At 36.8% G+C, this 16,612-nt stretch overlaps 1 protein-coding gene across 3 annotated transcripts in view; it reads left to right on the forward strand.

Annotated features, from left to right (window-relative positions):
- SLC4A4 (solute carrier family 4 member 4) overlaps positions 1 to 16,612 on the forward strand; it is a 299,108-nt gene that overhangs the window by 225,697 nt on the left and 56,799 nt on the right. For all 3 annotated transcript variants that reach the window (XM_039251771.1, XM_039251773.1, XM_039251772.1), the window contains one exon: positions 3,388 to 3,458. In XM_039251771.1, the coding sequence (XP_039107702.1) occupies positions 3,388 to 3,458 (71 nt within the window). The remainder of the gene's footprint in view (positions 1 to 3,387; positions 3,459 to 16,612) is intronic.

Genomic DNA, 16,612 nt, shown 5'->3' on the forward strand with positions numbered 1-16,612 from the left:
AAAAGTGTATACTTTTTATTGTTCTGTTGATAGTAGTCGTGGGATTTTGAGAGCCAATATGCTGTAATAGCTTGTCTCAGAGGAAAACTGAAAAGATAAAAGAATTTAGAAAAGTAGAATTGATGTGTACCTAGAACTTGAAAGTAGTCCCTAAAAGTTCAGATTGGAATCCTAGTTTATTGTTCACTGGTGGTCTTTATTATGTCACTTATCTCACCAAAAGAAGAGTATATCTTGGATATCTTTCTCCCACACTCTTATTCCTTGCTTTTATGTGGAAAAGTATGTTTTACAATGACCTTCAGTGTCTTATGACAGGAAGCTCATAAAACTGCATCAAAGAATCTTGCTCAGGAAGAGCAGCTTCCCAGACACCATCTGAATAGTGCCTGTGATTTCACATATGCTGCTTTCTTTCACATATGCTCAGACCAATCAGACATTTCAGAGGGCAGTTGAAATTCACATCATCTAACACTGGAAAGTATTATCCCACCTTGAATTCTTTGGCCACAAATATCAAATGCTGGCTAGGAAAAGAAAGAATGCTGAACAAGATTTGGGTACCAATTCTACTTCTGGTTGACTCTCCTTCAGTCCTGGGCACGAAACCTGGCATGTCTTGTGTCAGAGTCCCATTCAGCATAAAGCAGTTGTAAAAGTATAGGTGTTACTTGCTCTCATGTGTTTTTAAATGAGCAAATGGATAATGTAAGAAAATGTACTGTAGACATTTTAGAATAAAATAGTACTAAAAATCTAGGTTTTGTTAACAAAAATGTATAACATCTTCTTCCTTTTGGGAATGGACTCAATGTTTGGTTTTATTGTTGGGGCCAAGCATCTGTTAGCCTATGTTGATTCTTTCTGTGACCTGTAATGAAACAGAATAAGAAAACAGGCTGCACATGTGAGTGTTTCACTGAGGAAATAGGGATGGCCTAGCAATAGCTAGCTTTAGATTAAAAGTTTAACAATTCTAGAAACTTCAAAGATCAGAATAGATTCCAAAATTGAGAAAGACTAGGGCTCTAGCTAAATATTTTCTCCCTTTTACTTGTTTTCCTTATTTCATTTTTTTTTGCCTTTATCCCTCATTCATATGGAGCCACTAAATGGCCCCTAGTCTAGCCTCATTTATTGACAGTAAACAAATATGCCATGTTATCGAAGTATAGGTGACAAAATTATAATGTATTTAAAGTGTACAAAATGGTGATTTCACATATGTATACATTATGAAAGGATTCCCACCAAGTTAATTAATACATCCATTGCCTCTCATTTTTATTTTATTTTACTTTATTTTATTATTTTATTTTGTTTAGATCCTCAGACCTTATTCCTCTTATAACTGAAAGTTTGCATCCTTTTACTAACCTCTTTCTATTTCCCTATCCACCACCCACTCCACCCCCTGCCCCTGGTGACCACCATTCTACTCTCTATTTCTATGAGTTGTACTTATTTTTTATTTTATTTTATTTTTTTAGCTTCTACCCATAAGTGACACCATACAATATTTGTCTTTGGCTGGCATATTTCACTTAGCATAATGCCTTCCAGATTCATCCATGTTTTTGCAAATGGCAGGATTTCCTTTTTTTTTTTTTTTTTAAGGTTGGATAGTAAACAAATATTTTTGAGTTCCTGTCAGTTTAGTGCTGGACTGGGCAGCTTCAGGGAAAAAGCAATGAACAAGACCTGCCCTTTCTGTTCTGGATCTTATATTCTAAATTTCAACAATCATATGAATCTGTTTGTTTCTCCTTGAGAGTGTATGTTGGTAGGACCTAAAACATGACAAACTGAAAAGACAGTCTAGGGGCTTGTGAGTAGGAGGGGGTCAGATAAGAGGGGACCAAATAATAGCAATTTGGATGTTAAATGTGATGCTCAAGGACAAAACCTAAATGTCATTTTACAATAAATTAGGGATATTCTCTGAGTAACAGTTTATTGTATAATATAAATATATAAATATAAATATAAAACTTCAGGGGTGCCTGGAGGCTCAGTCAGGTAAGTGTCTGACTCTTGATTTTGGGTCAGTTCATGATCTCGCCATTCTTGGGGTCGAGCCCCGCATCAGGCTCTGCACGGGGCAGGGAGCCTGCTTCAGGCTCTCTGTCTTTCTCTCTTTCTGACCCTCCCCACTCTCTCTTAAAACAAATAAACATTTTAAACAAAACAAAACAATCAGAGCTCCTGGATGGCTGTCAGTGAAGCATCAGACTCTTGGTTCAGCTCAGGTCATGATCTCATAGTTCAAGACTTTGTGCCCTATGTCAGGCTCCTCACAGGGAGCCTGCTAGGGATTCTCTCTCTCCTTCCCTCTCTCTGTCCCTCCCCCACTCACACTCTTTCTTTCAAAATAAATAAACTTTAAAAAACCAAAGGAAAAAAACTCCTGTAATAGGAAAAAGGCTTATCTGATTTTAAAAAGTTTTAATTATTGAACACTTTAAATACTATGTTTTTACTTTAGATTCATAATTTCTTTTTAAATTGTTTAATGTTTATGTATTTTGAGAGACAGAGACAGAGTGCAAGTGGGAGAGGGGCAGAGAGAGGGGGAGACATAGAATCTGAAGCAGGCTCCAGGCTCTGAGCTGTCAGCACAGAGTCTGATGCAGAGTTTGAACCCATGAACTGCCATATCATGACCTGGGCCAAAGTTGGACGCTTAACCGACTGAGCCACCCAGGTGCCCCTAGATTCATAAATTTTAAAATAATGAAATATTTCCAAGAGGAGGGTTAGTTTAACAAATAAACCAAGGTTCCTCCAAAAGCAACCTCTTAATAAATCTACAAATCATGGCAAATTATGTGAAAATAATTTTTAAACTTAGATTAAACCTTTATTACCATTATATTTATATAGTTTATTATGTGTTTGAAAGATTTTTAATTTTCCCACATTTTGCAAAGATATAGTTTCTCATATACAGTCCAACTTTTCAAATATCTCAAATTAGTTAATTCTTAATCAGTGAAAATCCATTTTGTGAGATCACATGAAGCCAGTGATCAACATACTTACTTACTAACATCCATTTCTTCCACCAGGCAAAATATACTGCTTTTAAATTATAGAGACGTTTTATTTTTCTTCTTCTTTTTTTTTTTTTGGAACCTGAAGCAAATTGTAATACCATTTCCTTAAATGTTTGCCATTTTTTCTTATCAGATTAAAGTGCAACAGATATGTCTGAATCTTTGCTAATTTTATCTAGATGAAAGGTGAATACAATTATAGTAAAGAAAAACTCATTGTGCTTTATGGTATTGTGGAAGACATTTTTAGTGCCTGGCCCAGCTTTTTTAGATTTTGAGTTATGCATGTAGGTCATTTTTATGGTAAAAGATTGTCTTTTCCTTACAGTTAATATCTCAATATCCAATGACACTACATTGGCACCAGAGGACTTGCCAACTGTTTCTTCTACTGACATGGTAAGTGACTTAATGATTCAAACCCCTTGTGTAATGTATAATCTAATTATAATATGCATAACATGATGTCTCCTACCCTTTAGCAACCTGAACATGAACACAACTTTAATAATCAGTGATAGTGGAGGGACAGAATAAAAACACTTTCCTTGTTATAGTCAACCTTTCCTCTTCTCTTCTCTTCTCGTCTCATCTTGTCTCTTGTCTCTTTTCTCTTTTAAGTCAAGTGAATATTTACTCCTACTACATTTTAAACCTTCTTAGGAATTTAACTGCTATATCATTCATTGTCACCTTGAAATATTTTCACAAGGGAAAGGGAGAGCAGTCGAAAAAAGAGAGCATGGTATCCTCTCTATGTCTAGTACAATTAAAAATCCTCCTGACTACCAAATGGTGTTGCATTCTCCTCACTAAGGGTGATTGTAACAGGACATTTCCCCTGTCACTTAAAAAGGACTGTGCCTCTGTCACATGATATCCTTTCCCATGGCTTGTAACCAAGGCTCTTTAAAAGACTAGAACTAAGCTTTAAAAATGAGCTGTTTTGCATGGAAGGTCACACGCTGGAAGGAGACTTTTGTTTTGGAGAAAAAGGGAAAAGTGCTATTTCAGCCTTCTAATTGTGTTCCTTCTATGCTGGGTATGGAATCTTACCAAAGAATATCAATCTCTCAGTTATAAAGACAGAAACCATAATACCTTGTATTGATAGAGTGCCCATCTCTCAGGAGACCAGAACAGTTCTGCAGATATTATGTAATGAGTGCCCACAACACCCTTTCAAAGATGATGTTTTGTATCTTTCCTGGGCAACTCTCACTTGACCCTGTTTCTCTCTTGTTTTCATATTATGTAGCTCTCTTGACTTTTTTTCCTTGCTGTTAAAGTTTTCTCTGATTTCCTCCAAACTTTGCCTCTTTATTTGTGTTTGATTGTGTGTGTGTGTGTGTGTGTGTGTGTGTGTGTGTGTGTGTGTGAGTGAGAGAGAGAGAGAATGTATATATATTTTAAAAGCCACATACAGAAAAGAGATCAGTTGTCAGCCTTTGAGCCAGCCATCCTATTGCCTAAAATAATCTGATTAAAATACAGAGAAACAGTTCCTTCTAGACTTTAAATAATTTTAATTAAAGTCTAATTAAAAATTTAAAATATATATAATTAATTAAAACCATAAGTTAATTTGCAGTAAAAAATTAATGAAACACTTCCACTGACTTAAAAAGAGATTATGTCTAACTTAATTCTTTTTGTAACTAATCAAGGAAAGCTTTAGAATTAATGAATTTTTAAGCCTTGTCTTTGGGCAAATTTGGAGTGACTCTGTTAATTGATATAGAATAATAATAAGATGCCATTTTAAGATTTATGGAAAACAAATGGAAGTTAACGTTGACTTCTGGTACGACTATGCTAGAGGATATAAAGGCACAATAATGATTACAATTTACCTATCATTTATAGGGCATCTAGTAGAGATAGGTGTCTTACACGTATTCTAACCATTAACACAAACTACCAGGTGTAATTATGCTCATCTAATAGATGAGAGAAACTGAAGCTTTAGAAGGTAAATCACCTTTCATGCTCTAGGTCACATAGCCATAAATTATTAAAACAAAGATTTCAGCTGAAGTCTGAGTGGTTCTAAGACCTGCGGTATTTTTAGTACACCATGCTACCTCAGTGTTTGCAAGTAGAAATGTTCCCCTTTCAGTTCTTAGAAATAGGCTGTGCTCCAGGGCCATGGTCCCCTCATGTGTGTATCAACTGTGCACCTAATTAAAATGCTATGTTGCTATGTTCAGCATCTCTAGAGAAGAAATTAGGAAAACGTGTGTACATGTGTGTATGTATATAATTATGAAGGAAAACTTTTATTCGGTCCTTCATTCTTCCTTTTCTATCCATATCAATGCCTCTAGGTACACTTTGCATAGATACACGCACACATAACCACATACACACAATTTGTATGAGATCAGAAATGAATATTAAAGAGGTAATATGATTTACTATCACAAGCAATAACTACCATTTGTTGAGTACCTGCTAGGGGCCAGACTCTTCATATGACTTGTCTAAAATTCTCACAATAACTTCTAAGTTATTTTGTGGATGAAACAGGAGCTTAGAAAGGTTAGCTATCCATATCGTCAGTACCGTAAAATCAGGATTTGGACTCGGGGCTTTCTAATTCTAAAATCTGCCTATTTGCATTACTCAAGGAATCAGAATAGTGTTTCATGTAGAAGGACTTACAGATAGTGATTTCTCATGTCATACTGCCCCATTTCATATTCAGGGCTTCACTAAACAGGTTGTGGTAACTTCCCAGTTTCCCATTTGTATAATGGTGATGATCATAGTACTTTATCTCAAAGATCTTACAGAAATCAAAAGAGTAAATAGGCAGCACTTAGAATAGTGACTGGCACATAATCATCTCTGCATTCAGGTTAGATACTATTATTATTCTATGTAAGCATTATGATCCTTCCACGAGGCCATGTCGCCGCCATAACTCAGGTTCGAGGAGGAAAGAAGTTGGATGCCACCACTCTGACAGGTGACTGGGCCCTGTCTGTGTTTGGTCATGCTAGCTCTGCTTCCCTCAATCTTTCCCGGAACATCTAGTCATCAAGGATTTAATTTCCTTCTTTTATCCAGCCATAATTAGATTATGAAAGAAAGTGCTGTAAAAGTAATGTGTGGCCCTGAGGCACCATCAGGGCTCCCTCTCACAAGCCTCAGAGAAATCTCTGTCAGAGGAGGGAAGGCATTTTCTCTTCAGCTTCATAAGCATGAAGACAGCTTTTCTTTCTGCATAGTAGCATGGGTATGTTTTCAGGAGGGAAGAGCAGGAAAATGGGGCATTAGAGCATTTAGATAGATTGGAACTTTAGAATAACCATCCCTCAAGATAAAAAGGCAGGTTTTCCATTATTTCCATTCATTGTTGTAATCATTTCATCTTTAATTTGTCTCACCTTCACCAGTGTTCCTGTAGGTTTATTGGTGAGCATATCCCCTCAGCCTACAGACAAAATTCTGTGAAAGGTTCCTATGAAACTTTGAGACCAGCCACAGCTTATCCAACTTTTATCAACACAATGAGCCTTAGGCTTAGGAAGCCTCTGATGGCTTCCACTTACGACTCTCAGAGGGAGAGACCAGATTTCACGATGGAACATCAAGGCTTTTCCAGGGAGGTGACTGAATAGATTAGTTACTTTTTTTCACATTAGATGCTTTTTTAAAATGATTATTAAATTGAGGTATATTTTCTCACGTGTTCATTGCAGTGAGTTTTGATACTTTACATACTCATGTAATCATCACCCAAAACAAGCTGCATATAGAACAATGCCATTATCCCAGAAAGTCCCATGGGGAATACTCTGTGTCCTTTTTTATGCCTCAGCTTCTGAGCCATGGGAGACCTTTCTTTGCCCAATTGCTCTGCCCCAGCCTTCAGAGGGGAGAAGCTTTAGCCCTTTCAGGAGTACCTGAATGCCTCAGAGGACTTCTTCTTCCATCTTAGGAAAGTGCCTTTCTTACATTTGGTAGGGACACTGTCTAAGGGGGGATTTCTCTCAGATCTCCTATCTAACTTCCCACCTTTTATGTACAGCCTGTGAACTTGGCAAAGACGTTGAGGAAGTTTGGCTGGTTGAATGCAGGCTTAGTCGAACACCTAGGGCTCCTTGGAATTCTGGTCTGTCACCCAAGTCTACATGTAGCCATTTAAAACTCATTAAAGATTTGGCTTATTTCTCCATACCTCCATCTACAGTAGATTTATCTTTCACGGGACACTCCGACAGGCATGAGGAAGCCATGGATCTTTTCTCTCTTCCAAGAAGGCCTTGTAATTTTTTAGAATTTATTCAAGTTTATTTATATCCTTGTCTCTCGTGGATTTTTTAAAAACTGATTTTATACCTTGTCCAGCTTGGTTGGGTAGGTTGGAAGTTACTGTTTACTTTTTTTTTTTTAAGTTTTTATCTAAATTCCAATTAGTTAACATGCAGTGTAATATTAGTTTCAGGTGTACAATATAGTGATTCAACACTTCCATATGACACCTAGTACTCAACACAAGTGCCCTCCTTAATCCCCATCGCCTATTTGATCCATCACCTCCGGTAACCATCAGCCTGTTCTCTATACTTAAGAGTCTGTTTCTTGGTTTCCCTCTCCTTTTTTTCTTCCTTAGCTTGTTTGATTTGTTTCTTAAGTTCCCCATTTGAGTGAAAGCATATGGTATTTCTCTTGCTCTGACTGACTTCCTTTGCTTAGCATAATACTCTATCTCCTCCCATTGTCCCAAATAGTAAGATTTTGTTCCCAAATAGCAATATTTCATTCTTTTTTATGTCTGAGTAATACTCTGTTGTATATATGTATACCACTTCTTTATCCGTTCATCAGTCAATGGACATGGGCTGTTTCCATAATTTGGCTACTGTAGATGCTGCTGCTATAAATACTAAGGTGCATATATCTCTTTGAATTAGTATTCTTACATTCTTTGTAGCAGTGAAATTGCTGAATTGTAGGGTAGTTTTATTTTTAACTTTTTGAGGAACCTCCATACTGTTTTCCAGAGTGGCTGCACCAGTTTGCATTCTCACCACCAGTGCAAGAGGGTTCTCCTTTCTCCACATCCTTACCTACATTTGTTGTTTCATCTGTTGATTTTAGTCGTTCTGACAGATATGAGGTGATAGATATCTCATTGTGGTTTTGATTTATATTTCCCTGATGATGAGTGATACTGAGCATCTTTTAATGGGTCTATTGGCCATCTGTGTATCATCTTTGGAAAATTGTCTATTCATGTCTTCTGCTCATTTTTTACTAGGTTATTTATTTTTGGGTATTGAGTTTGATAATTTCTGTATAGATTTTGGATACTAGCCCTTTACCAGATATATCATTTCCAGATATCTTTTCCCATTTCATAGGTTGCCTTTTGCTTTTGTTGATTGTTTCCTTCACTGTACAGAGACTTTTTATTTTGATAAAGTCCCTATAGTTTAGTTTTGCTTCTTTTCCCTTGCCTTAGGAGACCTATCTAGACAGAAGTAGCTATGGCTGCAGTCAAAGGGGTTGCTTACTGCCTGTGTTCTTCTCTAAGATTTTGATGGTTTCCTATCTCACATTTAGATCTTTAATCCATTTTGAATTTATTTTTGTATACGGCGGCGTAAGAAAGTGGTCCAGTTTCATTCTACCTTCTATATGTTAATTACAAGTGGAAAACCAATTAGTTTTGATATTTTATAATAACCCATTCAGCTCTAGACAATTGCAGCTCACATGTATCCTGTAGGTTATAAAGTAAGTTGCAGATTACTATATGTCTCCCTACCCACTGCAGGGAAAAAAAACCATATATGAGTACATTAACTACTTAACCTTCAGACTTCTTTGTAGCATTATCTTCATTTATATTTATTTCAAAAGGTGCATATTTTACTAGTTGGTACTAAGAGCAATATAGAATCTTTCCTTTTTATTTATTTTATTTTTTTATTGTTTTTTGCTTATGGTGTTACCCAGTGAAGCATATCATGTCTGCATGGAGATACTGTTAATCAAGGAACGAAGAACTATTATAGTCTCATAAATTCTGCTTGGCAGGCAGACATGGAAGCAAAAGTGTTCTGATTTGATGTACCTTCAGGGTGATTTTAGGAGTTAACATTTATCTTCATGGGAAATAGAATGTCATATTAATCTTGTGCGTAGCAGCTTTGTGATTTTCTCACATTGAGAAAGTCAAGTGCAAAAACCATTCTGTCCTTAAGTCCCCTTGAATAACACATGTTCCTACTTTTATTTATTTTATTTTTTTTTAAAGATGTTTATTTATTTATTTATTTTGAAGGGAGAGAGGGAGAGAGAGTGTGCACAAGCAGGAGGGGGCAGAGGGAGGGAGGGAGACATACAACCTGAAGCAGGCTACAGGCTCTGAGCTGTCAGTGCAGAGCCTGAAACAGGACTTGAACCCATGAACCGTGAAATCATGACCTGAGCCGAAGTCAGATGTTTAACTGACTGAGCTACCCAGGTACCCCTGTTTCTACTTTTAAAAATATTATAGAAAATTTGGGGCGCCTGGGTGGCTTAGTCGGTTAAGCGTCCGACTTTCGCTTAGGTCATGATCTCGCGGTTCGTGGGTTTGAACCCCGCGTCGGGCTCTGTGCTGACTGCCAGCTCAGAGCCTGGAGCCTGTTTCAGTCTGTGACTCCCTCTCTCTCTGACCCTCCCCTGCTCAAGCTGTCTCTCTCTCTCTCTCTCTCCTAGAAATAAATAAAAACATTAAAAAAAAATTTAAAAAATATTATAGAAAATTTAAAACATGCAGTAAAATACAGAGAATAGTACAATGATCCTCCATATGCACATCACCTGGCTTCAGTGACTGTCAGCATTGTGATCATCCTCTCACATATTTATCCCCCTGTTTTGTCTTTGGGGAGGATGTTATAGCATTGTAAATTTTAAAATTCACCCTTCAGTATACCTTACACTTTGAAGATTTACAAACAAACCATTCAATGTAAACAGGATAATTCTCTGGAAAATGAGATCCACAAAAATAGATTGATATCCCTTTTCATGAGGTTAACCTCATTCAAGATCCTCAGCAACTTGGTTTCATTTCTCTTACACCTTTGTTTTTTAGTACCCATTTGAACAATCAGTCTTCTTTGGCTCACCTGGTCCACTCACTGTTAATTTCTTCAAGGGTAGGCATCCAATAAATTTTGAATAAAGGACTTGCTAGATAAGTGAATGAAGCATTATATGTCCCCAAATCAGCATCTTTGTCCATGGTATCTCCCTGTCTAATGCTTTACATCTTTGTTCCTGCCAATGAAGAAAGAAATACACACCCAGAGCTTGTCACTTTCATTCTCTTTCCCATTGGCTTTTGTTACTCTCTTTGTCATTCTTTTTTAGTTTTGTCCTTCTGCCATTCTTACTCTTCTCTCTATCCTTTGGAGTATGAGAGTTCTACAGGGACCAGTCTTTCTTTCAAGGCTTAGTTTAAGTTTTGTTTTCTCTGTGCTCAATGAAACTGATTAGTTCTTTTTCTGATCTACTTACTAATATATATACTGTTCATTTAGACACTTTCTTGTACTGCCTTACGTTATTTAGTTAATATTTTAGTGAACATATTTTATTTCCCCAAGGAACCTTTTAAAAATTATTTTTGTTTTGTTTTTCTTTACTGCTATTTCGTTAACACTATCATAATTCCTTAATGTAACCAGGACCCAGTACATTATCTGTTTTCTTTTGGCCACATTTTTCTATTTTCCACATGCTGGTGTTACTCAAAATAGCCTATAGCTAATTGAAATAGCATCACCAGAGTTAGCAAACAAAACAAAACAAAAAACAAAGGGTCCCAGTTACATTTGAATTTCAGGTAAATAATAAACAACTTTTTTTAGTATAAATATGTCCTACATATTGCATAGGCCATACTTAAACAAAAGCATTCATTGTTTTTCTCTATAACTGGGCATCCTATAGTTTGACAACTTTATTTTTATTTTTTTTTTAATGTTTTATTTATTTCTAGGAGAGAGAGAGAGAGAGAGAGACAGCGTGAGCAGAGGAGGGTCAGAGAGAGAGGGAGTGACAGACTCTGAAACAGTCTCCAGGTTCTGAGCTGGCAGTCAGCACGGAGCCCAACGCGGGGCTCGAACCCACGAACCGCGAGATCATGACCTAAGTGAAAGTCGGACGCTTAACCGACTAAGCCACCCAGGCGCCCATAGTTTGGCAACTTTAAATTGAAATTTTATTTTACTTTAATTTTGTTCTCCAGATAACAGGGGGAAAAAGTGGTAGATATCTTCCTTGAAATGTCAAATAATTGGATCCTGATGAATGATTTAGGTTAGCTAAAATTTCTTTGGGAGCCTGGTGTATTGTAAATTGAACCCTGTCCCTGGCTTGGTCTGTTCTTCTTTCTTATTTTTCAGATATACTTCTGTTATATCTAGCTTTAGCTGTCCCTGCTACAAAGAGTTGCAGAAACCCTAGTCATTCTCTCTCACTTAATCTTTCACCTTCCTTTCTTCATTCTTGTTTTTTTCCATCATGCCCTCTTTTCCATCCATCTCCATAGCCTGGTTCTTTCTCATCTACCACAAACACCTCAGAAGTCTTCATCAGCCCTGAAGAATGTGCCTTGATCTAACATGCTCTAACCTATCCTTTTACTACTGTTTTCCTTGGAAAAATATTCTAGAATTGCCATTTCAATTTTTCCGTTCCCCTGATTTCTCAACTCAGTTCTCTCCTTAGAATACTCCCTCCAGTATTCAATATTTATTTTTAAGTAATGTCTACCCAAACATGGGGCTCGAACCTACAACCCTAAGATCAAGAGTCACATGTTCTACTGATCGAGCCAGCCAGGCCCCCCTAATTTTGGATGTATTTTGAGATCATTTTTGTCATAGTGTGACCTGTGAGAAAGAAAGGAATTAACAATGACTTCAAGGTTCTCTGTTTTTAGACTCTAGAAGGATGAATTTGCTATTAACAGAGATAGGCAAGATCCTAAGGGAAGCAGAATTTAAGGAGGGATGAAGAGTTAGTTTTGAAAATGTTAAATTTATCTTATTTTATTTTATTTTTTTTAACGTTTATTCATTTTTGAGAGACAGAGACAGAATGCAAGCAGAGGAGGGGCAGAGAGAGGAAAACATGGAATCCAAACAGGCTCTAGGCTCTGAGCTGTCAGCACAGAGCCTGACGTGGAGCTCAAACTCATGAACTATGAGATCATGACCTGAGCCAAAGTCAGAAGCTTAACCAACTGAGCCACCCAAGCACCCCGAACATGTTAAATCTAAAATGCCCATGAGGATTCAGAGATTTAGTTTACTAAGAAGTAGTTACAAAACAATGAATCTCTTTGAATTGGAGAACATTTGCTGATGAGTTAACAGATAATCATTAGCGTTGCAGTCATGAATTTGCTCTTGACTTACATTTATCTTAAAATAAATGTAAATTGGAATACAGTTGACATACATGGAGCATGGCATACTATGAAGATGGAATAATCTCACTTCTAAAAGCACCAGAGCAATACTTCTGAAATGTCTTTGCTTCACTGTTTGCTCTGAGGTTTTAATGAGATCTGTGGTTGCTATTCCCAGATAAATATACATGCAAACAATGTTTTACATGATATTTCCGGGGACTCAGGGATTTCTTTCTTCTTCAGGTCACTTAACATCTGTACTGGATGGATGTGTGTGACACAGTATTGCTGTCTTTTAAGAGTCAGTGTTGTTTGGTTGTACGTTTTCTGCCATGACTTACTAAGCAGTAATTGGAGTGGTTTGCATGTGAAGAGTACTATTTACATTTGAGCATTTTACAAAGCTATGATATATGATTAATGACCTTTATGGTACTCTTTTTCAGCTATTTAAGTGAAAAGTCCTATGGGCAATTGCACAGGAAAGTGAAGTTACTTTTTTTTCTCTTTTCCAATTACAGTGATAGAGCTGAAATTGAAGCCCATGAGGGTATTTTCCCAGTCTGCTGCTTTGATATATGTTCAATATTTCATTCAAATAAATTCTTTGGGAGTTGCATGAACCTGGGGAAGAATCATTTACCTCTTTTTGCTTTTTCTATGACTTACCACAATTTGAAAATTATAAATGATCAAACCCCAAACTGGAGTTTTTTGCCATTTTTTAAAAATGTAATTTTAGTTGACATACAGTGCAATATTGACATCAGAAGTAGAATTCAGTGTTTAATCACTTATATACAACACCCAGTGCTCATCACAAGAAGTGCCCTCCTTAGTACCCATCACCCATCCAGCGCATCTCCCATCCACCTCCCTCTGTGAACCCATAGTTTGTTTTCTATCATTAAGAGTCTCTTGTGGTTTGTTCCCCTCTCTTGTCTCCCCTCCTTCCCATATGTTCATCTGTTTTGTTTCTTAAATTCCATATGTGAGTGAAATCATATGGTATTTGTCTTTCTCTAACTGACTTATTTTGGTTAGCATAATACACTCTAGCTCCATCCATGTTATTGTAAATGGCAAGATTTCATTCTTTTTGATGGCTGAGTAATATTCCATGATATATATGTACCACATCTTCTTAATCCATTCATTAGTCGATAGACGTTTGGGCTCTCTCCATACTTTTACTGTTGTTGATAATGTTGCTGTAAACAGTGGGGTACATGTACCCCTTCAAATCTGTATTTTTGTATCCTTTGGGTAAATACCTAATAGTGCAATTCCTAGATCATAGGATAGTTCTGTTTTTAGTTTCCTAGGAAGCCTCCATACTGTTCTCTAGAATGGCTGCACCAGATTGCATTCCCACCAACAGTGCAAGAGGGCTCCCCTTTCTCTGCATCCTCGCCTACACCTCCCTTTTCTCTGCATCTTCGCCAACACCTCACCAACGTGGATGGAGCTAGAGTGTATTATGCTAACCAAAATAAGTCAATTGGTTCTTGTGTTGTTCATTTTAGCCATTCTGGCAGGTGTGTGGTGGTATCTCATCATAGTTTTGATGTGTATTTCCCTGATAATGAGGGATGCTGAGCATCTTTTCATGTGTCTGTTAGCCATCTGGATGTCCAGATCCTCTTTATTTTATTTTATTTTTTTAATTCTCAAGTTAGTTAACATACAGTGTAGTCTTGGCCTCAGGAGTAGAATCCAGTGGTTCATCACCTATATATAACACCTAGTACTCATCCCAACAAATGTCCTCCTTAATGCCCATCATCCATTTTCACTAACCCCCCTCATCAATGCTCAGTTTGTTCTCTGTATTTAAGAGTCTCCCATGGTTTGCCTCCTTCTCTGTTTTTATCTTATTTCTTCTCCCCTTCCCCTATGGTCATCTGTTAAGTTTCTTAAATTCCACATATGAGTGAAATCATGTGATTTCTGTCTTTTTCTGACTCACTATTCATGCCTTCTGCCCATTTCTTAACTGGGTTGTTTGTTTTTTGGGTGTTGAGTTGGTGAGTTCTTTATAGATTTTGGATAATAACCCTTTATCAGATATGTGATTTGCAAATAGTCTTCTCTCACTATGGAGGCTTCCTTTTAGTTTTGTTGCTTCCTTCAATGTGCAGAAACTTTTTAATCTTGATCAAAGCCCAATACTTCATGTTTGCTTTTGTTTCCATTGCTTTCAGCGACATGTGTAGTAAGAAGTTGTTCTGGCCAAGATCAGAGAGGTTGCTGCCTTTGTTCTTCTCTAGGATTTTGATGGTTACCTGTCTCACATTTAGATCTTTCATCAATTTTGAATTTATTTTTATGTATGGTCTAAGAAAGTGGTCCAGTTTCATTCTTCTGCATGTCGCCATCCAGTTTTCCCAGCAGCATTTGTTGAAGAGGCTGCCTTTTTGTATTGGATATTCTTTCCTGCTTTGTCAAAGATCAGTTGACCATATAGTTGTGGGTCCATTTCTGGGTTTTCTGTTCTGTTCCATTGATCGATGTGTCTATTTTTGTGCCAGTACCATACTGTCTTGATGACTACAGCTTTATAATATAGCTTGACATCTGGAATTGGGATGCCTTCAGTTATGTTTTTCTTTTTCAGGATTGCTTTGGCTATTTGGGGTCTTTTGTTAGCTCCATAGAAATTTTAGGATTGTTTGTTCTAATTCTGTAAAAAATGCTGGTGGTATTTTGATAGGGATTGCATTAAATGTGCAGATTGTTTTGGATAGTATAGACATCTTAACAAGGTTTGTTCTTCCAATCCATGAGCTTGGAATTCTTTTCCATTTTTTTTTGGTGTCCTCTTCAATTTCTTTCCTAAGAAAGATAGTATAGATATTTTACCAGTTTAGTTAGGTTTATTCTTAGGTATCTTATTGTTTTTGGTGCAATTGTGAATAGGATCCATTCCTTGATTTCTTTTTCTGCTGCTTCATTATTTGTGTATAGAAATGCAACTGATTTCTGCACATTGTATATCCTGCAACTTTGTTGAATTCATGTATTGGTTCTAGCGATTCTGAGGGGGAGGTCTTAAAAACTTTTTTACAGTGAATCAACCAGCATCAAAAACACTGCCTATGAAATAATAATATAAATATAAAAGACTGTCAAGTAAAAATGTGTAATGTAATATGATGAAACACATAAGTTTTATTTATAAGGATAGTAGAAAGTAATATAGGAGTCTTAGACAAATTAAACCAAGGCAGACACTTTTTTCTGTAAAGGATCAGATAGTATTTTTTTTAGGATGTATGGGTCAGACATCTGGTAGTGAAATTACTCAACATTGCAGTTGTAGCACAAATATAGTGATGAACATTATGTAAAGAAATGAGCATTACTGTGTTTCAATAAAACTTTATTTATGGAAACAGGATCCAGGCTGAGTTTGGCCTGTTAGATATAGTTTGTTGAGTCCCAGATTAAACTACTCATGGTAATTTAAGATAAATTATAATTATAAATGATAGATATAGGTAGGTAACATTTAATGAGACAGCATTATTTTTAAAGTAATGTTCCCCTCAGACTAAGCTAGGATTCCCAAGAGAGGCCTCAGGGCCTGCCTTGATGTGGGGCAGGGGTCAGGGGTATTGAGGGAGAGAAGCTCAATCCTTCCTAACTACATAGGGCACAATAGCTCAGTTTTATCACAATTTTAAATACTGGAGTTTCACATGAAAAGATATTTCACTGATAATTAAAATCTGAAAACTGTTGGAGTATAGCAAGTAGTAACTCAAATCTGTATAGTTTTTTTTTTTTTAATTTTTATTTATTTCTAGGAGAGAGAGAGATAGACAGCGTGAACAGGGGAGGGTCAGAGAGAGAGGGAGACACAGACTCTGAAACAGGCTCCAGGCTCTGAGCTGGCAGTCAGCACAGAGCCCAACGCGGGGCTTGAACCCACAAACCGCAAGATCATGACCTAAGCGAAAGTCGGACGCTTTAACCGACTAAGCCACCCAGGCGCCCCTAGTTTTCTTTTTTTATGTTCCCTTTACATAGGCTAAGCAGAGTGTACCTCTGAAGTAAAAAAATATATAATTTTTACTGAAACCTATGTGTTTCAAAGATGACAAAATGAGATATATTGGAGTAA

Source organism: Hyaena hyaena, unplaced genomic scaffold (assembly GCF_003009895.1).
Source record: "Hyaena hyaena isolate Hyena2069 unplaced genomic scaffold, ASM300989v1 scaffold_395, whole genome shotgun sequence".
Taxonomy (NCBI): domain Eukaryota; kingdom Metazoa; phylum Chordata; class Mammalia; order Carnivora; family Hyaenidae; genus Hyaena; species Hyaena hyaena.